The sequence below is a fragment of the Mustela nigripes genome, chromosome 11 (assembly GCF_022355385.1).
Source record: "Mustela nigripes isolate SB6536 chromosome 11, MUSNIG.SB6536, whole genome shotgun sequence".
NCBI classification, from domain to species: Eukaryota; Metazoa; Chordata; class Mammalia; order Carnivora; family Mustelidae; genus Mustela; species Mustela nigripes.
This window is the reverse complement of record NC_081567.1, coordinates 20,643,736-20,669,378: the sequence shown is the minus strand read 5'-3', so window position 1 is coordinate 20,669,378 and position 25,643 is coordinate 20,643,736. Positions and strand designations below refer to the sequence as shown.

The 25,643-nt window shown below is 53.2% G+C and overlaps 1 protein-coding gene and 1 long non-coding RNA gene across 2 annotated transcripts in view; one reads left to right on the top strand and one right to left on the bottom strand.

The window, feature by feature from the left end:
* The window catches only part of HS3ST2 (heparan sulfate-glucosamine 3-sulfotransferase 2), an 87,101-nt gene extending 71,309 nt beyond the window's left edge, over positions 1–15,792 (bottom strand). The window contains exon 1 of the mRNA XM_059415114.1: positions 14,966–15,792. Coding sequence (XP_059271097.1) covers positions 14,966–15,459 — 494 coding nt within the window. The 5' untranslated portion in view covers positions 15,460–15,792. The remainder of the gene's footprint in view (positions 1–14,965) is intronic.
* Positions 15,288–24,957, top strand: LOC132026811 (uncharacterized). The gene is made up of 4 exons (XR_009407002.1): positions 15,288–15,363; positions 24,063–24,201; positions 24,579–24,676; positions 24,777–24,957. It is a non-coding gene; the product is annotated as an uncharacterized LOC132026811 (long non-coding RNA).
* The last annotated feature ends 686 nt before the right edge of the window (positions 24,958–25,643 follow it).

The window sequence follows — 25,643 nt, the reverse complement described above, 5'->3', positions numbered from 1 at the left end:
TGTGTGTGTGTGTGTGTGTGTGTGTGTGTGTGTGTGTGTGTGTGTGTGTTTTCTTCTTTAGAGATGAATTACGACCCGAAGAGCCCAGGTGTTTGCATAACAGGCATGTTGAGGACGGGGACCGATGTCAGACACCTTGGTGTGTGGTATGATCATGATGCTTAAACCGGGTCACTATGACTTACTGACGCGGACTGTACCAGCGCCCAGACAGACCAGCAACCGTGGAAGACAGGCGGCGTCAAGAAACACAAACGGTCCTTCCCCGGGGGCCGGGCGAGCGCAGGCCCCTGCTCCCCCGTGGCGCGCGCAGACCCCCCTCGCCTCCCCCCGTGGCCGCGTTCATTCCCTCCCCAGGCCGCCCTCCTCCTCCCGCTGTTGGGCTCCGGAGTTCTCGCAGCCGCTTCTGCGGATCCGATCCGATCGCCACCGCCCCGCAGGCAGCGCGCCTCCAGCCCTGGAAGCTCCGTAACCACCACCCAAGTAGCGTCTCCGCCGCCCAGGAAACCCATTCACACCGAGCCCAGGAGAAAGTGGGGTTCGGGGCAGGATGCAGGGGAGCCCGGCGGCTTTCGCGGCTGCCCTCTGTGGTGCGCATCGTCTCTGTGTCCAACTTCAGACACCACGAGAGCCACGACACGGAGTGAGCCCAGGACTGGGCGCGCATCTTTGGCCGTGGCTGGGGAGTAAAGTCTCGTGGGGCTTCTGGGGCTCTGGGAAGCATGGTTCCTTTCCAAGTACTGAGAAGAGGGGACAGCGGGCACCTCCGTCCGCGGTGCTCTTCCCCAGCTCTGGGGGTGCTCTGGCTGGAGAGATGCACTTGCCGTTTGCCCCTGGGTTGGCCGGTGGGGTGCAGGTGAGGGGAGCTAGGGGATGCCTCTAGCTTAGTCCTTAGGCTGCCTGGTAGTCAGGTCAGACACGCGCTCAGTACACTGCGAATGGTTCTGTATGAGGGGAACCCGTGGATTCTTCTTCCAACTGTGGTTTATGACCCATTTCCCCCCAGGCTGCATCTCCTCCAACTGGCCCCCGGCCCCCAGTCCGGTCTGCTACCCTCCAGCTGGCACTCTGACTATGAGAGGCATTTCCCACTGCTGCTTCCCACAGTCCTGACATCAGCGCCTCGGGGGGAAGCCAGGCTAGACATCTGTGCTGGCCACGGTGGCCCCAAGACCTCAGTGGAAACTTCCCAACCTTTCCATCAGATCCTAGCATCATTCAGGACTGGAGCCTGGGATGGGGGAGGACGGATTCTAATTTGTGATCAGGATAGAAGTGAGGAAGGCTGGTGAACTCCGGATATACAGGAGCTTGGCTGCTCTCTGGTTATTAGGATTTGGGGCATAGAATGCCCATCAGCGGCAGAGTTCTACAATCCTGGATTTTTTTTTTTTTTAAAGATTTTATTTATTTATTTGACAGACAGAGATCACAAGTAGGCAGAGAGAGAGGAGGAAGCAGGCTCCCTGCTGAGCAGAGAGCCCGATGTGGGACTCGATCCCAGGACCCTGAGATCATGACCTGAGCCGAAGGCAGCGGCCCAACCCACTGAGCCACCCAGGCGCCCCAATCCTGGATTTTTTTTTAATCAAAAATATTTTTTTAATGTGGCAAAAAAAAGAAAAAAAGAAAGAAAGAAAGAAAGAAAAGAAATGGATAACTGAATGGTTTTAGTAAAAGAGAGTCCCAAACTTTAAAACATGCTCCCTGCCCATCAGTGCTTTAATCTTGGAAAGTATTACGCAGTGAAGTAGACTTTTGACTGGTGCTCAGCTCTGCGAACTTAACACCTGATAGATTCATGTGACTGCCACCACAATCAGGATACAGAACGGCCCCAAGACCCCCCAAAATAAATCCCCTTATCTGCTTCTTTATAATAATACCCTCCCCCTGCCCTAAACCCTGGCAACCACTGATTTGTTCTCTATCACTGTAGTTTTGTCTGTTTGAGAGTATCATATAAATGGAATCATACAGTACATAACCTTTCTTTCACTCGGCATAATGCCTTTGACATTCATCCAAGTCACAGTTTTTTTTTTTTTTTTTTAAGGAGCAACAGATAAAGGTTTTACGTAGGTCGTTGCAATTGGAATTGGAAAGCAACTTTGGGTTAGCCCTCAGGTAATAGAGTACAGTGATGGCACTGGAGCTTACCAAACCCGGAGTCCGGAGAAAATTATACGAACCCGATCCAGGGGGGAAAAGAAAAATCTAAAAATACAGCCGAGCTGGATCTTTTCCTCCAGTTCCTTGCGTCTCCATTTGCTTTTCCCATGATGCCCCATCGATTTGCAATTAAAATTGGAATCACAGTTTTTGAAACCACCCAGACTTTGTAATGTCAGCCAGTCCCTCCCAAGCTGTTGATGGACCATGACAAGCAAGTATAAAATAAGACAGCGACATCAAAGCAAGATGCCTCTAAGTGGGTTGGCCGGCGTGTCCCTGAGTGTACACACACTGTGGTGATGTGTACCACCGGCTGAGAAAGAAAAATGGAGGTGGCCCCTGGACACAACTTGAAATGCCACCTAATCACATCCCTAGAAAATAATGACCTTTGCTTTTTCTTTCGGTTCAAATCTTGCGATTGCACGATGGAGAGAGTCTTAGGTGCTAAAACGTTGCTAATGCCTCTCCAATGGGTTTCTTTCCCTCTCTCCCCTCATTAGAAAGAACGAAACTGCGTCATGCGGAGTATGGGCTGCAACTGCCCCACACTGTTTGGGGACTATGGACTGCATTTATGACAATTTTCTACTCTGGATTAGTGGGGATTCGCAATAGGATGGTGACGTGAAGTTTCATGTTTAAGTGAATGTGTTAAAGCAAAAGTTAGGAGTGGACTTTGAGGTCATGCGAAGTCCATGAAATATCTGCAGACACATCCAAGGGTCAATCATGAAGCTGGCCCCCGAGTGACTGAAGGTCCCAATGTGACATCAGATTTCAGACAGAACCGTGAGCACCCAATGCCTGAGGAGGCTTGCAGCCAAGATTAGCCCCCAGGCACCACAAAGCCAGCCCTTCCACCAATGGTGGAAGGAGAGATCAGGCTCTCCGTACTGATCATACCACCAATCCCAACGGACCTCCCTTCCCATCAAAGCTTCGAGCAGCTTGAAAGGAACTGTGTCACCTCTGACACAGCTGGTCCCCTTCACAGGCAGCTGCCTTCTCGGCTCCATCCTGATCTCTCCCCTCAGCCTCCTCCTCTGCAGCCCTCATCCCAGTGTTGCCCTGTCATTCTGAAGGCGCCAACTCCTGACCAAGGCTGAAAAACAATTCTTCTAGATGGACCTTTATGTCCACTCCCTGCCCATCCCTCAGCCTCTCCTTGTTAGCAAGACCCACTCTCCAGGGTGGACTTCTGTCTGCACCAGACTACCGAGTCAGAGAGGCAGTCACCTTCTGTGCAAGCAAGGTCATCTCTAAAGCATGGACTGCTGAGCTGCTCTGTCCTATCCAGCTATAGAGGCCAAAAGAAGGAAGCAGAAGGATGGAGAGCCCGGAGCGGTTTGGAATGGCGCGCACGCTGGGGGCAGTGGCCAAGCAGGCTTGGGGGGCGGGGATGGCGTCACCAGCTCCACATCCTCCAGGGACCCCAAGGGCACCCGTGGGAATGACGACAGGGAGCGCTGGGGATTAGGGCTCCCACCCTGGGGGCCAGCTCCAGAACCACACAGGTTCCTCCAACCGTAGGTCATCCTGGTTCTAGAGTCTTCTCCTCCCTGTGGGCCCAACCGAGAAGACTCCAGCTTTCCTCACCCTGACAAAAGTCCACGTCATGTCTCTTGCCTTCCAGGCAGGCCCATCAGCTTAGTGATGGTCATACGTCCTCCAAGCACGATCCAGGAAGGGGGAATCGCAACAGGGATAAAATCTAACTCGTACTTAAGACACTGAGTCACTAGCACAGCCTGGGAGGTAGGAGCGCCTGCCATCCCCATCGCGCACAGGAGAAAGCAAGGCTTAGGACAGCTGTGACTTACCCTCGGCGAACACAGACTGAAGGCGGGACTGGCAAAGAGCAGGGTCTGTTCCGATGACCCAGCCCGTCCAAGTCATGAAAGGACACTTACAGGTAACATTCTGCTCTCCAACGTGCTCTACAGAAACTGCCAATCAGTAAGACAATCATAAACTGAGATTCGCTTTTTTAAAAAGATGCCATATTTCAAGCTTTGTTCTAAAAAAAAAAAAAAAAAAGGAAAAAACCTAGAAGATTTGGCAATAAATCTGTTGAGATTAACTGGTAGTTGTCCCCCCTAAATGGGACAAGCGCCCTCCCTACCGGGGCCTTGTCCTGACTGTCCCTTCGCGTCACTGTCCCACAGCCAACTTCATTCGTTCACAGCCGCGTCTACAGAGACCCTGCAGGGTGCTGGTCTGTGACGGCATCATTGTTCCAAACTGCTCCTCCGCGAGATGCAAGGTCTGGGCAGCTCGGTCACTGCCCCTGTCACCGCTCGAAGCTCTCCATGCTTTTCACATCTCCCTGGGCGTCAGCCACCCGGATAGGGTAGAGGTGCTCAGGGGTTCATGTTCGAGAGATGACCTTGCTGGCACACTTGTCATTTGAATGATGTCCAAATTTGACTGCCTGTAAAAACAGCTTTGACATAAGAACCTCCCAGAGTCATTTCTGCCCGTATCCCCCTCTGTCTCCTTTGCAAGACAGAATAATTGAATTAAGTCAACTTTTTTCTCTCCCAGAGAAATGATGGACACACGGCGATCCGAGCAAGGTGCTCCAGGATTTCTGGCTACGGGCGAGGTCTGTGCTAGAGAAAATACCGGGGCGTGGGGGTGCGGGCGACTTCTGGTAGGGACTTTGCCACCACAGAGCTATGCAATGACTTAACTCATTTTTCACAGAATTAATAATTCAGATCCCCCACGGTTTCAGCCAGAAGTGGCCATAAACTGCAGAGAGTTTAACCAACCACTTCTGAAAATGGGGATTGATCCTGGGAAATGCTACCTCCACTTTCAGCCCTCTCGCCTGAGCAAAATGAAAGCTGTTAGGTGATTTCATATCTTCATTAAAACCATCAAAGCAGAAACACTGCGAAGAGCCTGCCAAGGCAGAGAACATTCCCCTAAGCTCCGGCGGTTCTGCGGAAGTTGGGGAGATTCAGATCCCGATTACCGTGCAGGAAGGCTCTATGGTATTCAGTTCTGTTTGAAGGGACCCACACACGCAAGCCCCCTAAACCTAGCGATGCCAGCCAGGCCAATACCTTGCCACGCATGCTGATGAGGCTGGAATGAGAAACTGGGACGGACACACACACACACACACACCCCGAGTGGCAAGGACCTCTTCTGGGGTAATTCAACCTTCAAAGGCTCTCAAGAGGTTACTTAAGAATGCTGCATTGGCAAAAAGGCCTCTAGAAAGAGGGACTGTGCCATGTCCCACCTATCTGGGCGTGACTCTGCAGCCCCCCAGTCACAGGAGAACGTGGCTTTCCTGTCTTTGGTTAGATCAAGGACACCTACAGATAGACCCTTGGCCAGTCAAGCCACGGGCTGTCACTGGTCACAGGACAGCAAGCGCTTCCTGGAGGCTGTCAGCAGCAAGCAGCATGGCCACTGTCCTCATTCCATGGCGGCTCCACTGATGCCGACCTCATGCCTTGCCACAGCAAAACCCCTCGGCATGTCCTGCCTGTGTGTGTTCACGCCGCACCCAGCATCCGACACAGATGTCTCTGAGTAGGCGACATCTGAGCTGAAACCCACACGATGAGAAGCAGCCAGATCTAGGGTACGACACAGGCCAAGCCCCTACAGCTGAGGCATCAGCTCCCCCTTGGGCCTCTCTAACCCACGGCTGGGTGGCAAGCCCTCCTGTGTGATCCTACAGTGATCGCCCAGTCCCTCTGCTAGTCTCGCTCCTAGACTTGTGTGCCCTTCAGCTCTTTCAAGGAGAGATCGAGATCCCATCTTCACTTTTTCAGGGCTTGGCGCGGCGCCTGATACAAAGTCAGTGGTCAACAAATGTGTGCAGGACTGAAATCACGGCATGAGTGTGTTCAGGGACACCCCTGACCGCCCCGCCCCCAACTTCAGCCACTCCCTTTGAAAAATCCCCTCTGCCCCCTGAGACCCAAGTAACATACTGCCTCCTCCGGGAAGCCTTCCAAAATTCTCCCAGTTGGATTTCATCTCCTTTCTGTGCTGCTACACCTCTGCTTGGGTCTCCACATGGTATCTCTCACCATCTGATTTTCCATGAGCATCTCGTAACCACATCAAACCGCAAAGAGCCCAGCGGCGGGACCCATGCCCAATTTGTCTCTAGGACCTCGGCACCTAGCTCAGTACAGATTGGATGAAAAAAAATCAATGACTAATTATGACAGGTAGCCCTTGTTGGACACCTTGCACAGGCCAGAAATCTGAGCACTCGTGCACAATCCTCACGGCAAGCTGAACAAGGTGCGGCCACGTGACTCGTCCTAATGTGCAGACAGAACGGAGGCACAGAGAAGCTGGTCGGTGGGGGCACACCTGGCAGGTGGCAGAAGTGAGAGCCCAACCCGTTCATTCTGGTTCCAGAGCTGAGTTTTTAATCGTGGCCGGAACTGCCCGCCCAGGGGCTCTCTGCCTCCTTACCCCCCTTCTGAGGTCATCTTGCCCACGCCCTTTGAATCCTGGCTCTTCTCCCTCCTTCCAATGAGATGCTTCCTCTCATCCCCCCAGAGGAGCACCGCTCCCCCAAGAGCCACAGCTGCACGGCCTGCTGCATCTCTCTGCCAGCCCCCAGGAGGATGCGGGACTCCCTCACCCAGCTGTGAGCACCCAGACCAGTGGGGGGTAGGGGGTGTGTGTGGGGGGGAGGCTGAGTCTGCAGGAAGCCACCCTTTCATCAGTGCTGACGGCAACTGGCCCCACTAAAGTCAAGCTCGGGAGCCCTGCTGTCATAGCCACCCCTACCATCGCCGCTGCTGGATATGGTTCTATCCAGGGACAGGAAGTCCCAGGGACAATTTTCCCCGGTAGAGCTCCCACTACAGAGCTGAGAAGGCCCAAGTGTCACCTTATCCTGTCCTGTCACTAGGCTGAAGTCTCACATCATACATCCCTGAGTGAAAGGGACTTTGCATCCTGAAAATTTAAAAAGACACCCTGTCTCTCATGAGCCTCAAAAAAAAAAAAAAAAAAAGAAGGAAAGGCTTAAGCTCCATTCCCATAAATTACCATGAACTGCCCAGTCCCTGGTGGAAACAACTTTATGTGTGACTTTTGCAACACCGAAGCCTGTAGGTGTGTATGTAACGGCCTGCGTCGATCTGATAATCGGGGGGGGGGGGGGGGGAGAGAATCCGGTTATTACACCCTCGGGAACAGGGAAGAAACCAATGCAACCTTGAGAGGGTTTGAGATCCCCCCTCCCCCCATTCTAATATCTGCTATACCCTTTATTCTGGGAACCCCGTTCTTCTGAAGGCTAGACTCCCTTGTAAATATTGCAAGTCAAAATACTTCTTGAATGCTCTTATCTGTTCTGAGATTTCCTTTGGCTTGTCTCTTCCAATCATTAACACATCAAAGGAATCTGAAAGCTGGAGACCTGGCACGATTTACTTAGGGTGGATTTCCTGCAAATTCTAGCAGCGCATGGGACGTCGGCCGGAGGACCATCTCCGGAATCCGGAGTACTCCACAGACCTACTAAACATCACCGGGTAGTTATGAATTATTTATGAAGTACCACGGACTATTTCTCACAGAGCGAAAACTTGTTATTTTTTACATTTTGATTCTACTCCTTCCATTCCCCCACATGAAGGAGAAAGGAAGAGCTCAGGCAGAAACTGAGATTTCTTGAACGAGCTCCTCCTAGGATCCTCTAGTACCTTCAGACAAAGACAGGGCAGGCCACAGACTTGGAACGTTCTACCCACCACCGCAGGAAGCAGGTCCCAGGCTTGGAACATTCCATCCACCTGAGAAACCGGACTTTGATTACAACTGTTTTATTTTCAAACTATTCCGATGGTTCCCTCCTAATGATGGCATGTGAGGCTAGTTCTCCACGTCGGGTAGTTTTTGATCAAGTTGTTTTTTTAAAAACATGTATTTTCACTCTATCTGCCGATCCCGTGTTGGGTTTACACACGCACGTCTCTAGAAGGACACGCCGAAGTGGGCGCCTGTGATGGCTCGGGGAGGAGGAACCACGCACGCGGCCCAGCAACGGGGGTGGGGCGGAGGGGAGTAATTTTCACGGGACATCCCTTGGGAGTTTGCATTATGTTTCCAAAATATTTGCACTGAGCGGGGGGGAAAAAAAGCCCAAATCTTTATGAAAAAAATTACAGCCTGTAAATGTGCTAACTTAAATAAAAATATTAAGGATATAAATAGGAGAGGCCATGCCAGTGTTGGGCAAATACTGTGGAGGTGGTACAGGAATTCTGAAGCTCGGAAAACGCAGCCCTCCGAGAACGGGGGAGAGACGCTGCCCCCTCGGAAGACGGCAGGGAGAGGTCCCCAGCCTCCACCCCGAGCAGACACCCCAGGTTTCTCGTGGGAGCTGAGGGCCGTGGGCATGGAGCCTCTGACTCCAAAAAGTTTGGGAAGATGCTCCCAGTGGGCTTGCACCTGGGAAACCACATGTCACCCGAGCCCCAGATAACCCCGTCAGCACCCCTGGCCTGGGTCCCTGGGAAGAACGTGCCAGTTAACACCGCCTTGCCCCTCTCCCTCTGCCGTCATCTTGTGGAGAGGGCCCCGCCATGAGCGCGGCACGGGGCCCACAGCCCCGCTGTGCGGCTTGACAGGCAGCAATTACGTCTGAAATGCTAAGTTACTTCCACTCACTAGTGGCTTTTACCACCTCGTCAAGCCGCCCGTGGACTACGAACACCGCAGCCCACGAGGAGAACAAAGTGGCAGCGAGGGCTGGCCCCCGGCAGCCTGGCACGGAGCCTGGCGCACGGTAGGCGTCTGACAAATACACGGCTTCGCCTGCCCCAGGGTCAGCTCCAGAGGAGAGAGGCAGCCCTGCGGAGTCGGATCGGCTGTGACCTCTCCGACCCCTGCAGCCTGACTCACCTGACCCTGGCTGCCGGGCCCTCCGTGCGCAGACGGCCTCCCCTCCGAGACCTCCCGGGGACCCCGATGAACAGAGAGCCGGGTGCTTCCGCCCCCTCCCACCCACTGGGCGCGCAGGCATCCAGGGCTGACTCACGGAGGTCTAACCAAAGGCAAGAACGCGGCTCTCCAGGCCCACGCGGCAGACGCACGGGCTCATTAGCAAGCGTGCGGGCAGCAGCACCTGTTGGGCACCGACCGTCAGGGACTCTCAGGATGCGCCTCTGCATATCTGGGTGCTCACCACAGCCTCTGGTGGGAATCGGGCTGCACGTTCTTGCATGGCAGGAGGGGCGTGTCCGGGGGATGGCATGGGTGACACAGATCGAAAATGGGCACAGCTCCCTGACCCTCCGAAGAGGCCCCTGCCGGCCGCACAGACAGCAAGCTGGGGGCTCCCTCCCGGGCCGGGTATTTGCCACCTAGCATCAGGCTCTTGGCGGGGGGGGGGGGGGGGGGGGGGGGGCCGGGGGGGGGGGGGTGCCCAGTGGGCCCCCACGGCAGACAGTTTCCACCCAACCCGGAAGCATCACCTCACCGTGTCTAAGACCCCATCAACTGTCAGACACCCTCATTTCAGTGATGTTAAAATGGGGGGGGAGGGTTGTGCTCTTAAAATCTTTAATAAGTGGTTTTTCACATCCAGAACAGCCTTAACAGTGTGGCACTGAAAAGCACGGAGGCTTTTCAGGGTCTCCCCGTCTGGAACAAGCACACAGCAGAGGCTGTGCGGACAGGCTGTCCCAGGGCACGCCCCCCACCGTCCCTGGGAACTCCAGCGGGGCGGGAAGCTAGCGCTTCCAAACACGTCTCTGAGCCGTGACCCTCGTGCTTGCCCCCGATGAATGTTCCTCGGTGCCTGACAAGCAGACCCGTGCTAGAGTGAACTGTGCCCTCTCCGGCCTGCCGCCAGCTGACCGCGACAGGCGAGGACGGGGGACTTATGGACTCGAGGATCCCTCGCCTCCGCGTGGCGGACATCCTCCTGGACCGAGGCAGGAAAACTCCAAAAACCTGTGTCTGCACGGACGTTGTAATCGTGCGTGCGAGGGTACACATGTGGGGTGGGCGCACACCTGACGGGCACCGAGCAGCCCATTGTCTTGTGTTGCTCAGCTGGTTAAAGATGGTGGAGCCAGGGCGCCTGGGTGGCTCAGTGGGTTAAAGCCTCTGCCTTCAGCTCAGGTCATGATCCCGGGGTCCTGGGATCACGCCCCGCACCGGGCTCTCTGCTCGGCAGAACCTGCTTCCTCCTCTCTCTTCCTGCCTCTCTGCCTGCTTGTGATCTCTGTCTGTGAAATTATAAAAAAAAAAAAAAAAAAAAGACGGTGGAGCCTTCTGCCTGTGGTCTTATTTCTTCCTAAAGTTTGGCTTTGCTATTAGAATCTCAGCTCTTGGGCACCTGGGTGGCTCAGTGGGTTAAGCCGCTGCCTTCGGCTCAGGTCATGATCTCAGGGTCCTGGGATCGAGTCCTGCATCGGGCTCTCTGCTTGGTGGGGAGCCTGCTTCCTCCTCTCTCTCTCTCTCTGCCTGCCTTTCTGCCTACTTGTGATCTCTCTCTGTCAAATAGATAAATAAAATCTTTAAAAAAAAAAAAAAAAAAAGAATCTCAGCTCTTGATTGAGAGGAGCCGGAAGCAGTGACAGACCATGTTCTCAGCTTTGGATTCCGTGTCCTACTTAGAGGTTGCGTCTGGGGGGGGCGCATTGTGTCGTCTCTGCCTTACACCCTCCCCAGCACCACCGACGCTGAACAAATAGCCTGAGATGTGACGTCTAAGGCTTACACAGGCTCATCTATCAAAATGCTGTCACCAGGCCCAGAGTCTATGACGGTGTCCCAGCTTGCTCGTGGTGGCGTTCTGATGCGTTTCAGAGAAGGTTCCGTTCCTCCTGACACCCCGCCCTCACCCCCTGGCCATCCCGGGAAACTAGCAAAATCCAGAATACTTCCGACGACACTCAGCTTCCCCTAAGACTCGAAAAACTACTAGACAAAGCACTGTGTGTATCTCCAGACCAAAGAGAGTCATTCTGCCCCACACCCAACCGTCGCTGCATGAGGGCGTCCCACATGGGACCTCAGATGGGGAGCAACCTCTTCGCATGCTCTGTCTCACTCGAGTTTGAGACAGTAAAGCAGGCAGGACGTCCGTTCCGTTTTAAAGGTGAGCAAACGGACACCCAGAAATGGGAAGCGACATTTTATCGACGCGGGAGGAAGCCATGGGGATGGCGGGGCGGGGGAGAGAGATAGAAGACCAAAAAATTTTTCAAAAAAAGCAAATGAAAGCACAGCTGGAACTGGAACTTAAGACTCGGGACCCTGCCTCGTCTATCACGGAACCACTTTTCCAGCAGTTTGTCAATCCCTCAGCCCCGTCTGGTAACAGCGGCAGGGCTGGAGACCCCCAGCTTTAACAGTACTATGGGCGATCTCGAAGCATCGGTAGGGAAGCACTAGTAGCCACAGGCAATAGTGATCTTTACACACCACGGACTTTCCCAGGGCACTTGCCCACACGGGGTTTCATTCATTCTGCAAAACCACCTTCTGCGATGTGGCTGCCGGCCCCATTCTAGGAGGGAGCCGAGACGCAGGGGTACCACGGTGGCCCGATCCCACAGCGTCTGGAGGCCTTCCCTCCCCGGTTCCCGCGTCAGCCTGCTGTCGCTTTGCCTACCTGTCCAAGCCTCCAGCCAACGCCATCCCGTAGGCTCGGCTGCCACCGTGGGGAGGAAATTGGGAGGGGAACCAGGCCAGACACGCAGGGGATGAAACTCAGAGAAACCTCTAAGGTTTCTTAGGGCTGGCTCTCCGAGGGTGGCACCAACGGGGCTGGTTCCCAAGAGGGGCTCGGGGCCCACACAAGGCAGGCAGAGATTCTACCTCCCGGTCTCTCTGGCTGTATCACTCCACCTTCAGGCGCCGGGCGTCACCTCTCGACTCAGCTCCACAGAAAGCAGGCTTTCCTTCAGGCTGGGACTGAAGTTGGATTTTCCCACTGTCCCTCTGTAGTGGGGCCTTGGGACCCAGGAAGTTGCCCCGGGGGGGCTTGGCCGTGGGCAGATTATAATGCAATCCATGCCCTACTACTGTACCACGCTGAAGCCCACCTCTGGAAAAGTCTGCCAGGGCTCTTCGGCCATGTCTACCTGGTGGGCACTGGCCCTACAGTGGCCGGCTGTACAGAGCAGGAGTCAGAGCTCTTGGCTGGAAACCCCAAGCAACCGTTCACGGGCGCACACACGAGAGCATGTGGATTCCGGCGGGATACTGCGTGCCAGGGACTTCTGGCTCACTAATTTGCTTTGCAACCCCCTTCAGGTGCTCTCCATTTAGGGGGCTGCAGTTTTCACACCTGTGAAATGAAGGGCCGTGGGCAGAAAAGAGGAGCATCCTACCACCTGCTGTCCAAACTCACAGAATTTGGGGCTCACGTGAGAACATGGGTTTTCAAGGATCCCAGGAATCCCTGTCACTTCTGCAAATGAATGCGTATCTCTTGACTAGTCATAAAGGATAAAACACAAACAGAGAAATGTTCTGGGGCGTCTGAAAACAGCACCCGAATGGGGCAGTATTACCTAGAAACGGCAATCCACAACCAAACCCCCGGACTCTTGAGGGTGTGGGTCTGCAACAGAGAGAAACGCAAACCACACAGCCCTTTCCTGAGCTGTACACTCCCGGCTCTCCTGGGGAAGTGGCGGGGTGGAGCAGTCTGCGCCAGACCTCGGGGCTCATCGTTCTAGAAATACAAAGGCTGAGAGGGCGGGTAACTCAGACCCTGGGAAGTGGGGTGGAGGAGAGAAGTGGAGCTGTCAGTGTGCTTAATGTTAAATAAAACCTACCAAGACTCAGCTGAGAATTTTAGCAGAATCCAAATGTGCTATAAAAAAAAAAAAAAAAAAGGCACGGCTCCCATCTCTAAGGTTCACAGCTAAGCTGGCTTAGAATCACACATGCCAAGGTTAAAAATAAAAAGCAGCCATCCCCGAATGACATGGGCTCCGAGAAGGAAGCCTGGGGTAAGTTCTTTGCTGGCGAACCCAGGAGAGGGAAGTGCAGAAGCTGGGTGTGGGGTACCGGTGTTTATTGGAAGATACAATTATCTAAAAACCAGATGCTCAGAATTTTGCTGTTTTGCACTTAAAAGGCACTTTGTAGTGGCAAAGGGTTTCATAATAATCTTCAGATTTTCCATGGAGGAAAGCCTGCTGTGCATTAGAGCGTGACCACGCTGACCCACACAGGGTTCTGCTGCTCCACGCATTTGCCCCCCTCACCCTGGGGTCTGGCTCTGCAGCCGTCCTCGCACACCTCGTACACCCAGGTGGGATTGCCTGTGGGTCACAGCGTGGAAAGCACCAGACCTGTGTCACTCTGTTCCATTAAAGCCAACATAGCGGTGTCGGGGACCACCAACAGGCCGGGGATCCCCTGCTGGGCTCCACGGGAGACGGTGTGTGTCCCCCTCCTGAGGACAGTGTCCCATCCCTTGGCCCCACAACCACAAACACCACAAGTCAGGCCTACTGGCCCCGCTACCCCCTTGCAAATCCAGGGCCCCTAAGAGGAGCCCAGTGGGGTCCCCCTTCTAATGAAGTTTTCATTTGTCCAATATGCTTATGACTTCTACTCCCTAAAGGGCTTATTTTTATAAACATTTTTAAAAATTAGCTCTAGTTCCTGTGTCAGCTATCATGTTATTCCTCCCCAGCTGTATGACTATGCAGACATTTCCAGATGGTCTTCAAGGGGTCAGGTGACAATGGGAATTCTGTGACCCATGTGTTACGGAATACCCATTCTGTATTCTGTGTATACAGAGCCCCTACCTGACACCACCCTGGGGGATGCCCTGATTCAGCCCACATTTGGGCCAGTCTTACACCACGGCACCAGGCAGGGATTGGGAGCCGATGGGCACTGAACAGGAGAGGCAGTCACCTTCCAGAAGCTTCAGGCGATCCCTAGACACCACTAGCCTTGGTGACCGTCATCCCTGGCGGGGCAACGGAGGACTGGACAGTCTCTGACTGGCTCTCCCCAGGATCCAGCCAACCCTCATCTGAGGTGCCCACCAGGATCCCAAATTCCACATCCTGGCTGCTGGTTTGGAAGTACCACCCAGGGACAGGTGTCTTTTTCACACTCTGAGGGCACTTGAGAAAGCCCTCGGAAAGCAGGTAAGGGCTGGGACAGTTTTCCTGCCCATTACGATGGAGGAGAAAATCGAGGCTCAAAGAGTTTCAGATACTTGCTCAAGCTAAGTCACAGAGCATGAGTGAAATCCGAGGTTCCCTTCCACCACCCAAGACCAGTAACTCAGGGTCAGAGCGACTGGGCGCTCTCAGCGGAGGCTCAGCAGCGAACACCTGGAGCTGGGAATGAACCTCCAGAAGGGACCTTCCTCCTCCCCACACCTCTCCTTGGGCCTCTCCAGCCGAGCGCGGGGCCCTGCCACAAGGGGGCCCTATTGTGACCTTCCCTGCTCAGGGTCCTTCAGATGCCCCTTAAGATCGGCGAAGGTCAGGAGAGGGCCCCCTTCCCCGGGCACCCTGCTCCACCCGAGGCTGGACAAGGAGGCAGCCCACCGGCTCGCCCCGAGGTTTTGGTTAGAGACCCCCCCCCCTCCCTTCCGGCGCCTCCCAAAACCACTGTCCTTCGCCGTTCGAGAACGCGCCGTGGTCTACCCCATCCCTGGGAAGTTCTGAGTAAAGCCTGCTGGAGTCCCCCCACGTGTCAGCCTGAACCCACACAACGAACCGGATTAACAGGGAGAGAAGCCGCAGGAGGAGGCCCTAAGGATGAACCCGACTGGGCACCCGACGCGCCCGCTCCTTACCTGTACCAGTCGAGCCCGCGGCCGTAGTTCCTGTCGAAGAAGTGTGGCTCCGTGCCCAGGGCCCGCACGTCCGGGTGCACGCGGATGAACTCCAGCACGGCCCGCGTGCCCCCCTTCTTCACGCCCACGATGAGCGCTTGGGGCAGTCGCTTGGTGCCCATCCTGGCTGAGCCCGAGTGGTTGGCAGCGGGGAGGCGAGGGGCGGACGCGGCGGCGGCGGCGGCGGCGAGCGCGCTGGGAGCGCCGGGCGCGCTGGGCGTGGGCCCCGGGGGATCGCAGGGGCGGGACTTCGGGAGAAGTTTCTGGCCGCCCGCGCCGGGGCCGCGCAGGCAGCGAGGCGCGCCGAGGAGGCGACTCTGGCCCAGGTCGTCGCAGCAGCACAGGAGGCTGTAGCACAGGTAAGTGCAGGAGAGCGAGAGCGTGAAGGCGAAGAGCAGCCTGCGCGCCCTCCGCGGCTGAGCTGGCCCCGCGCGGCCCAGGACCCTATAGGCCATGGCTCCATGGGCCCGCGCCGGGGGTCATGGTTTCCGGGGGGCGCCGGCGGCGGAGCTGCTGTGGCCCTGCGGCCGCCTAGAGGGCTGGCGCGGCGCTGCCCCGGTCCCGCGGGTCGGGCGTGGGGGGCGCCGTCTTCTCCGGGCGCTGCCGGCCGGGGCGCGCACCATGCCCGGGGATCCCGGGGGCGGCGGCTCCTCGGGGCACAGGCGGCTGCGCGTCCCACATCTCCGCGTCCCGGGCCACGGGGCTCCGGACGGCGTTCCTTGGGTCTCACGTGCGCCGGCTTCGGAGTGCGCCCAACGCCCGAAGCTCCATGCCCGGCCCCTGGAGCGCGGCGCCCCGAACGCTCCGCGGCGGCGCGGCCGCGCGGGCTGGCGGGCGGACCGGACGGTGGCGCTGGCGCGGGCCCCGCTCGGGCTCCTAGAGAAATGCCGAGCCGCGCGCGCTGCCGGCTCTATTTAAGGAGTCGCCTGACGTCAGCCGCGCGGGTCTCCCGAGCCCGCGCCCCGCCCTGGGACCTGGCCCGCCCCCTGCGCCCCCAGTCTCCCGCCCCTCCCAGGGACGCGCTACCGCGGGCCCTCCCCGCGCTGGCCGCTCCCTGAGCCGGCTTGGGCTGGCGAGACATTCACTCCTCCGGGGGGCTGAACGCCCCCACCACCCCCAAGGCTGGGAACCCCGGTCCAGGTCGCGCCAACATCCAGACCCGGGCGCAGACGCAAGCACTCTACACTGATCCACGGTCCCACCGCACTGACACACACGCACGCACACACTACAGGTACACACGTACCCTGGCCAGGACACACCCCCTCACCCCACATGGGGCGTGGAAACACGACAGCGACCCACCGCGGTCCCCCTCATCCCCATCTCACCAGACACACACACAGCCTGGAATCGGACATCGTGTCGTGTGCGCACACACGCGCGGGACTGGGACACACGCTCTAGACGGGGATGGGTGGAGGAGCCGAGCGTGAGTGAGATTCCGTGACTATTCACGGAGCTCCCCAGCCCCGCGCGCGCTGACTCATACGCAGGCGGCTCGCTCTGTCTCACACCCGTGAAGAATGCGCCCCCACCCCACTGTCACCCCACCGTTCCTGGGACGTGTCGGGAGAGTGAGCCCCAAAGGAGCGGACTCCGCGCGGGGCTGGTTCCTCTCTTAGCGGCCGCCCCCTAGCGGCGGACTGCTCCCCGGGGAGCTGTTCTGGGGTCCCACAGCGTCCCTAAGATCCAGAATGCTGCAGATTTCACCCAGGGACACGAGGGGGAAGAAACAGAGGGGAGGACTGATCCAGGAGCAATTCCGCGTTGGGTTCGAACGATTCCCAAGTAAATGGCCCACAGTGACCATGCCCAGAACCGGCATGTGTGACCAAACCCAGTGCTGCCCTGAGTGGCCACATTAGTGGGTCAGAGCAGACCTAAATGACCGTGCCCAAGAACGTAGTTGTCACTCCACAGCAATGCCAAATCCCAGGCATTCACTAAGTGCTACCCCCGCAGAACGTCTGAGTGACCACCGTCTCCTGCACCCTCTCCTCCCACAAACTAATAAACATCCTTCTTCAGGGAATGACCTGATCAGGCTCTATGGACCTTAGCCCAAGTCAGGAAATATCCTGTCCCCAAACAAGGCCCACCCTAGAAACCTTAGGCCAATCCTTCTATTACAGATCATAACTGCCAACTTTGTTTCAAGCCTTCCCAGGTTAACTCACTTAAACGAGCCTAGGAGCTTGTTACCATCATCCTAACATCACCTCCCTTTCTTAATTCTCTTAGTAGCTAACAATTATTGGGTGGTCGTCTGGTGCCGGTAATGCATATATCACTTGACATGCTCTACCTCCTTAGTCTTTGGATATAGGTACTCATTTATAATTCCTAATTTACAGACAGTGCGATAAAGGCTTAATGAACACATAGTCAGTGGTTAACAGGACTAGAGTTAACCTGACTCTGGGATTCAAGCTCTTAAATGACAGTGCTTTACAGTTCCCTCTCTTCCTTTGATCATTCCTAATAGCATTCCATCCCAGGCTGCTCTCTCAGGTGTAAGCTAACATCTGTATTACCTCCAAAACCTGACACCTGGGACCCAATGAGGACTTCCAGGTGTAGGGTGAAAAGTTCACCAGGAGGTTCACCTTCCTTTGGTAAACTCTGCCTCTAGTAATACCACCTCCGACTCCATTATCTTTATCTTGAAGCTACATCACACTGCTGACATCTCAAACTCACAGCCAAGTTCCATCTCTAAGTGTCTCTTACGAGTGCTGCTGATTAAGGCATGTCTCACCCCATACTGTGCTTGTACAGTGGGCTTTTTTGGACCCAACATGTAGATCCTTATGTATCTGACCTGATTAAATTTTATCTTGTCTCATCAGCTCTCTGCTCCAGTTTTTCACAAATGTCTACTTGAATCCTGAATCGCAATGCAGCTTTCAGTTATTCAAAAAGAAAACGTAGAAAGGTTGAATTGCGGCAGCCCAGCCCTTGATTCCTGGTGTACCTTGGGCACGTGGGTTGACCTTTCTGAGCCTTGGTTTGCTGAGCTGTAAAATGGGGAGTTAGGATTAACTCCGAAAACCTCCTGGGGTTCCATTATTCAAGGCATGAACCACACTGCTGGCATTATGTCCTCTCTGGGTTTGATTACAATTTTATTAATTCTTCACTCACATTTTTAATAATAATGTCAAAACAAATACGCTGGAAGGAGCTCTAAGATACACCTTTGACAGTTTTTCACATTGTGAACCTGTTATTTCTGCACTTCGTTGTTAGAATTACAAGGTTAAATGTGGATTAATTCACTCTTACAAGAACTTTTTCTTGCAAAAAAAAAAAAGGAGTGTAGTTTTTTCTCATCATTCTCTACTTGGCTCTACTTAAAAATTATTTTTATCCTCGAATTCATAATCTGTGAAATGCCTGGGTATTCCAACCCATCAGAGCCAGGCAGACTTGCCTCTTCAGTTTTCCAACCAGAGTAATGACCGTGATTTCAGTGGAGTTTTTCAGGAGTGAGACAGCAGTCATGCCTGCTCCTCACCCCCAAGCCCTCTCTTTTTTCCAGAAGTACGGCCATTCTTCTTTGAGAGCATCGGGGAGGATTATGCACAAACTGGGACTGGAATCCTTCAAAATTCAGATACGGGGTGCCTGCGTGGCTCAGTGGGTTAAGCTGCTGCCTTCGGCTCAGGTCATGATGATCTCAGGGTCCTGGGATGGAGTCCCGCATCAGGCTCTCTGCTCAGCAGGGAGCCTGCTTCCCTCTCTCTCTCTCTCTCTCTCTCTCTCTCTCTCTGTCTGCCTCCCCATCTACTTGTGATTTCTCTCTGTCAAACAAATAAATAAAATCTTTTAAAAAAAATCAGATACAGTCCTAAGATCTGGCTGCTTTTTCTCGGTCTTCTCTATTCCTCTCTGGACCTTGTTTTATTTTCTTCTCATTCTCATCTGCCTTTTTGCCCCCTTTATTTATAAACCAGGAAGGGCTACTGAGTTGTGAGCAACAGAAGCTAACTTTGGGCTAATAGACAAAAAGAGGCATTTGGAATAGCTCACACAGAAAAAGAACTTAGCCGTCGCTCACAGAATGAAGGTGGGGGAACAGGGCGCATACACAGGATAGCAACCACAGGACACAGGCCACAGCTCCTCCTTTTGCCTTCCTTTCGGAGTCTTGGTTTGCTCGTTTGCATGAGCATCCTCTTGAATCCTCCCTTCCACTCTTATAACCTGCATTTAAGACCTTGAATTTGAAATTATTAAACAAGGAGATTTTCTTTCCCCTAAGTCTTTGGACCCAATCAAGCCTTATTCAGCCGCATTTCCATGTAAGTTTCCATTCTGTTCCCCCAGAGCCTAGTTTTGTAAAGTGTGAGAAAATGTTTCAAACTGGGTGGTTCCTAAGAGACGAAGAATGGTGAAATGGACTCCCGCGGTCTTGCGGGTTGTGCGAGGTGCAGAGTTCACATCTGAGCTGGAGGGTGTGCATGAATATTCTACCTTTAGGAACAGACTGGGAGTGAGGATGAGAGGTTTTCCGCGTGCTCCGTTCTCTGGCTGAAGTCCGAGAGCGAAAATGCAAGGAACCAGATGCTGCCTACAGAAGGGAACCAAATCTGAAAGGCCAGGAACCATGGCTAAGCACTTTGTAAGGTTCCAAACCTTCTGTCATCTCCGTGTTGGTGTACTTGTGCCGTCCGCAGCATTCATCATCAACGTAATGGACACGAAGTCCTGAGCATTTATTCAGCACCAGGCCCCGGGCTCGGCATTCAGATGCAGTACCTCATCTCATCCTCGCAACAGGCCAATGAGATAGGGCTTATTAGTATTCCTATCTCGTAAATGTGGAAGCCATCTCAAGGAGGTTGATTTTTCCCTTGTTCTCCAGATGCTGTAGGCTGGAGAAGGGGACAACCGACAACCAGTGGGGGTGGGGGGAGCATGAATGGGGCACCTGGGTGGCTCAGTTAGTTAGGTGTCTCGCTCTTGATTTTGGCTCAGGTCATGATCTCAGGGTCATGAGATCCAGCCCCGAGTCGGGATCCACGGTCAGCAAGGAGTCTGCTTGAGATTCCCTCTCTCCCTCAGCCCCTCCCCATGCACGCACACTCTCCCGTCCCCCACCCCAAAATCAATCAAACTTAAAAAAAAAATAAAAAGCCCAAATGGGGAGGCTGATGATCAGCTTCACCAACAGTCTTCCCTTGGGTCAGAACTGCTTCGTGCCCCACCTCCCATCCTGCATTATATAGACCCACACAATCTTCTCACCTTATCTTACCATCTTGCGTTCTTAATGTGACGGTGAACTCTTTGGGGGCCGGGGACTAAATAGCTAGTTCCCAATCAGCCTAGTACTTGGAATCTAGGCTGCGTATTCATGCTGGGACTCCCCTGGATTCCTGAGCTCCTTTCTCCTCGATGGACCATGGACCACTATTACCCTGTGAGGGGTAGACTTCCAAGAAAGAACTAATATTTCATTACAAAATTTACCCAAAGTGGATTATTTATCATGTCAGAGAAGATACTAACCTTATACAATAATGTAGCAGAGCTGACCCAGAGTACCTGGTGATACTCCCTCTCATCTTCTTGTCTTTAACCAAATGGAAGCAGATGAGAATATCACTCACTATTGGTGACGCCCCAATTTACCCATTTCTGAACTGCAGATCTTAGTGGTATAAGAAGAGTACCTAGGTGCAGAGAACAACTTGAGGAGATATGTTTGTTGGCTTGTATTGAGTTTTCTGTTTCCTTCAACATTATCATTATAGATTATATTATCCTCAATGTAGAAACAAATGAGAAGCAAAAAGAAAAAAGTCCCCCATATAAAAATACTCAGAAATTACTATCACTAATGTTTTTTATACCCTTCCAATTATACATGGGTTTGTTAGTTTATGGATCAGCCCATGTCTGCTGTTTTGTGAAATGCTTTTTTACTTGACAATATTGTGAATCTATTTCATATCATTAACTACAGACCCATGTAGGTCTAATACTTTCAGAAAGAGAAAATACCTTGCTTGCTTTCTAAGGATGGGTGGCAGCTACCATGAATGGAGAGAACTTAACACATTTGTGAACTAATTCAACATGTAAGTAAGCAGAGGGAAAGGGAAAGACTGAGTCCCAGTAATAGTGTTTGACTCCTTGGATCCAGCTTTGCCTGAAGCTGTCTCTTCAAGAAACAGTAAGGCATAGTGTCTAGGAGTGCAGTATCTGGGAACAGGTTGCCTGAGTTCAAATCCTGGGTCTGCTAGTGAGATTAAACAAGATTATAAATGTAATGCACGTAGAACAGAGCCTGCTAATAGTAAGCTCTTGGTAAACATAAGCCATTATTATACTGCAAACTTTTCAATTACATCTATCCATAAATTCTCTTTTTTACTTATTTTGGTTGATAAAGATATGTACTTTTCAATTAGATCTGCATCTTTCAACCTACTTAAAAATTTTATCAACAATAAAATAAAGTCAGGGGCGCCTGGGTGGCTCAGTGGGTTAAAGCCTCTGCCTTCAGCTCAGGTCATGATCTCAGGGTCCTGAGATCGAGGCCTGCGTCGGGCTCTCTGCTCAGCGGGGAGCCTGCTTCCTCCTCTCTCTCTACCTGCTTTTCTGCCTACCTGTGATCTCTCTCTCTGTCAAATAAACAAATAAAATCTTTTGAAAAAATAATAAAATAAATAAATAAATGAATGAAGTCAACCTGTGTTCTCAGTAATCGCCCAAGATCCCTCCCGCTTTGGATCCATCCAACTTATCTTCCTGATACTTCACATGCTTCTAGGGAAGTAACCACATATCCATTTGGACCTAGTTTTTGGCAAGTGTGCCGTAAATGCTTGTTAGATAAACAGGTAACACCCCCAAAGACCCCTCCACCTGGAGGACTTCGGCATGAGGACATGGGATAACTTATCTTAAAGGACTGCATCTTCTATTCATTGATCACCCCCCATGCCCCTTCTGCACGGATAAACATGCTCTGTAGTTACTTTTTGCTTAAACCATCTACTCCTTTGACCCACTCTCACTGCGCTGTATTTTCTGGTTAAAATCAACTCTGCCCACTCAGTGCCCAGTACCTATACCCACACAGCCGAAAACAGCAAATGCACAAGCACGATGACTAGTCCCACTTAAAATTCATCATTTCTCATCTCAAGTGGACCCTTCACATTTCCTGGCAATCATGCTACGTCCCCCTGGCCCACTCATTCTCGGTTCTCCTATGTACGTGTTTGGTTCCTTCTCTCCTCTCCTCAACAGCTCCTGCCCATCCGGATCATCTGGTGGCCTTGCTTCCTCCAGACTTCAGTGGTCCCTCCATCTGTACACCCTATCCAGTCTGCTCCTGTCTGCTCCAGGACATGACTGCAGCCAGCACTCCCTTTTTCTCCCTCGTCATCAGTGCCTCCTCTCCACAGGGTCCTTCCTATCAGTGTTATCAGTATATTGATATCTCTTCCGTCTTCAAAAGAAGAGAGGCAAGCAACCCGGTCTTGACCTCCGCTTTCCCTCCAACTGGAGCGCCATTTTTTTCATCCCTGTCTGTACTCCGTGAGGGTGATCCCTCCCCCTGCTACCCCTATCTCCCCATCTCCTCACCCTGAGCCCACCCCAGTCAGGCTTATGCTCCCACCTCCCCTCTGAAGCTGTTCTTCTGGAAGTCACCAGTGACATCCACCATATGAAACCGAGGCCAACTCTTCATCTTAGTGGCACAGCACGTGGCACAGACGACCCTCTTTCCTTCCTGAAACTCTGGTCACCAGGACTGGAAGATGCCACATCCTTCTGGTCTCTTTCCCACTTTTCTGCTTCTCCTGTTCCCTTTGATGGCCTATTTTTACCTCCCTGACCTCTCACTGGGAGTACCCCAGGCACTGGTCCTTGAACGTGATCTCTTTTCTGTCAACACTCCCTCCCTTAGTGACACCAGAGGTCTCCTGTGTGTATCCATCGTGTACTACTGTATCTCACATTTGTAGCTCCTTTCCCTGGAATGTCTTCTGGCTAACAGCATCTCTACCTAAACATGTCATGTAAACAGAACTCTCACTAGTTCCCTAAAACCTGCTGTCACTGTAATTTTGGTCATCGAAGTAAATGGCAATTCTCATCTAACATTTGCTCAAGCCAAGAATAATCTAGAGTTAGGGGTGCCTGGGTGGCTCAGTCAGTTAAGCATCTGCCTTCAGCTCAGGGTCCTGGAATTGAGTCCCACATCAGGATCCCTGCTCAGCAGAGTCTGATTTTCCCTCTCCCCTTCCCCTTGCTGTGATCTCGCTCTCACACAAATAAATAAAAAAAAAATCTTTAGGGGAACCTGGTTGGCTCAGTTGGTTAAGCATCTGCCTTCAGCCCGAGTCATAACCCCAGGGTCCTGGGGTCAAGCCCCCCATCGGGCTCCCTGCTCAGCAGGGAGCCTGCTTCTCCCTCTCCCGTTCCCCCTGCTTGTGCACTCTCTGCACATAAAAGGAAATTTTTTAAAAAGAATAATCTAGGGTTAACCTTGACTTCTCTTTCTGTCATACCCCACACCTGATTTGTGAGCAAATCCTGTTGTCCACAACCCACCCCAAGACCATATACTGAATATGACTGCCTCTCACCACGTCCACTGCTAATATCCTGGCAGGCTTCGAATTTGTTCGAGTGGCTTGGAGGCTGAAGTGGGCGTTCCTGTGGCGTCCGCAGCACAGAACTCATGGGTGTAGCAGACGCTCCACCTCTTAAGACACCTCTGGGGCCTAGAGGATCCTATGATAGTGGGAGTGTAACCTCCTGGCTTGCCACTAGGCGGGTGTGGCTGTGGTCCCCAGGGCTGCAGACGGTTGCAGATGCTCCAGAACCCACAGCCCATGTAGCAGTCGTGGGCTCAGCTAACATTTCCCTTTTGCTTCCCCAGCCGGCATGGGGGCGGCTCCTGACCTGATTTCGCAGGAATTCCGTCCTTCCCTTTTGGTGCCATCTACCCTGTCAGTTCTTTTAGAACCAATCTCCTGTATTAAATCATTTCAGTTTGACATACCTAGAGTGTTTCCCTTTTCCTGACCAGACACTGACGGATCTAGCCCCCACCCGGTCTTCCTAAGATCTTCTCAATGACGAGAGGGATCCTTCTGTGGAAAGCCCTCTGTGGCTTCTCAGCTCATCCAGAGAGGATCCACCCCAGGGGCCAAAGAATTGTCAACGTGGTAAGAACTGCTGGAAGATAGTAAGCCCAAACTGAAAGAGCCAACTGCCCAGACTGTCCCCCTCCACCCCACACCCCTGCCTCCTCGCTATTCTCAAGCAACGAGGAATCTTAGAATTGACCTCATTCCAAAATGAGAAATAATTAGAAGACTCTGGCAGGAATAAGAGGGTGATTTTAACCTCTCCCCTTGGTTCACACCAGCACACCTCTCCTTTTCCTGCGCGCTGTGAGATCTCCGTGCCTGGAGCTCATCTGAGTCATGTTTCCTACAGAACAAGCGACTACAGAGTGGGCAGCACACATTCCCAATGGTGTGCATGGCAGGCGATAGGGGGCCAGCTGCTCAGCCCGGCCCCTCTCCCCTGCTTCCCGCAGCACCCGATGCCTCCGACTACCAAGCTTTTGGCGATCCTCTCCAGCGGCGGTTCCTGTTTCCAGTGTTCGGTTGAAGTTTCTCGGCTCTGCGGTGCCAGGTACCGCTCCTGGTATTTTGCTGTAATTTCTCCTGAGCTGTTGTGTCCTCTCCCTTTGTCCTTGTAGATTAATACCTTGATTTCATTCTTTTACACGCAGTGGTATTGTAAGCAGTGCAATCTGTGCGACAGAGGGCTTCTGAAAGAACCTTGAACTTCTCCAACACGAAGCACTCGGGTGGTGGCTCTTGAGCTAATCTCTGTGTGCCAAAGCGGCCGCCCCTGCAAGTCTGCGTCTTCAGCTCTGACAGCTCTCACATGTGGACCCTGCAGGCAGCGAGCGGCAGGCAAGTGACCCGTTTGAGAAGGTCAGCTGGTGGGTAGGTGGGAAGCCTAATTAATGGGTACCATACAGGTAGTGCCCAAATCATTCCTTTTGTATGAAGGAGGAATGCCAGCGTCAAAGGTAAGGGGCCCTTTGGCCATCCCCCAGCAATTTTTATTCTCTCCCCAAAAGTTCTTAACATTGCACAGCTTACACAGTATATCTTTAGTCTTTCTTCTGTGCTTTCGTGTCTAGAAAACTAGGAAGACCCGGCCGGGTTTATTAAGGGATTGGAGGGGAGAGTACAGGAATGATGAGGCCGTTCCGCACCGTGCTTTCGTCGCTCCCAGTGATGCCTGCAGATTCACCTCGACCTCTGCAAAGTAGTTCATCCAATATATGAGGCGTCCAGTTGTTTACAATTTATATTGTTTACATATCATGGTTGATGTAGCCATTTCCCTGTTAACAGGCATTTACCCTTGTACCATTGTGATTAAACGTGGCTGTCTGTAACCGAGAAAGCCGAAGTAGCAGCAGTTCGACTAGGATATTCTCTGTTCACTTACAGAAAGTCTAGAAGGTGGTGGTCTGGGCCAGCCTGGTGGCTTCTAGCTCTCGGTAACCCGCTCGCGGTCGAAGTTGGGTGCCGCAGTCTTCGGGAGCACCTCCTCTCTCCCGCGACCGGGAGGTCTGGCATTG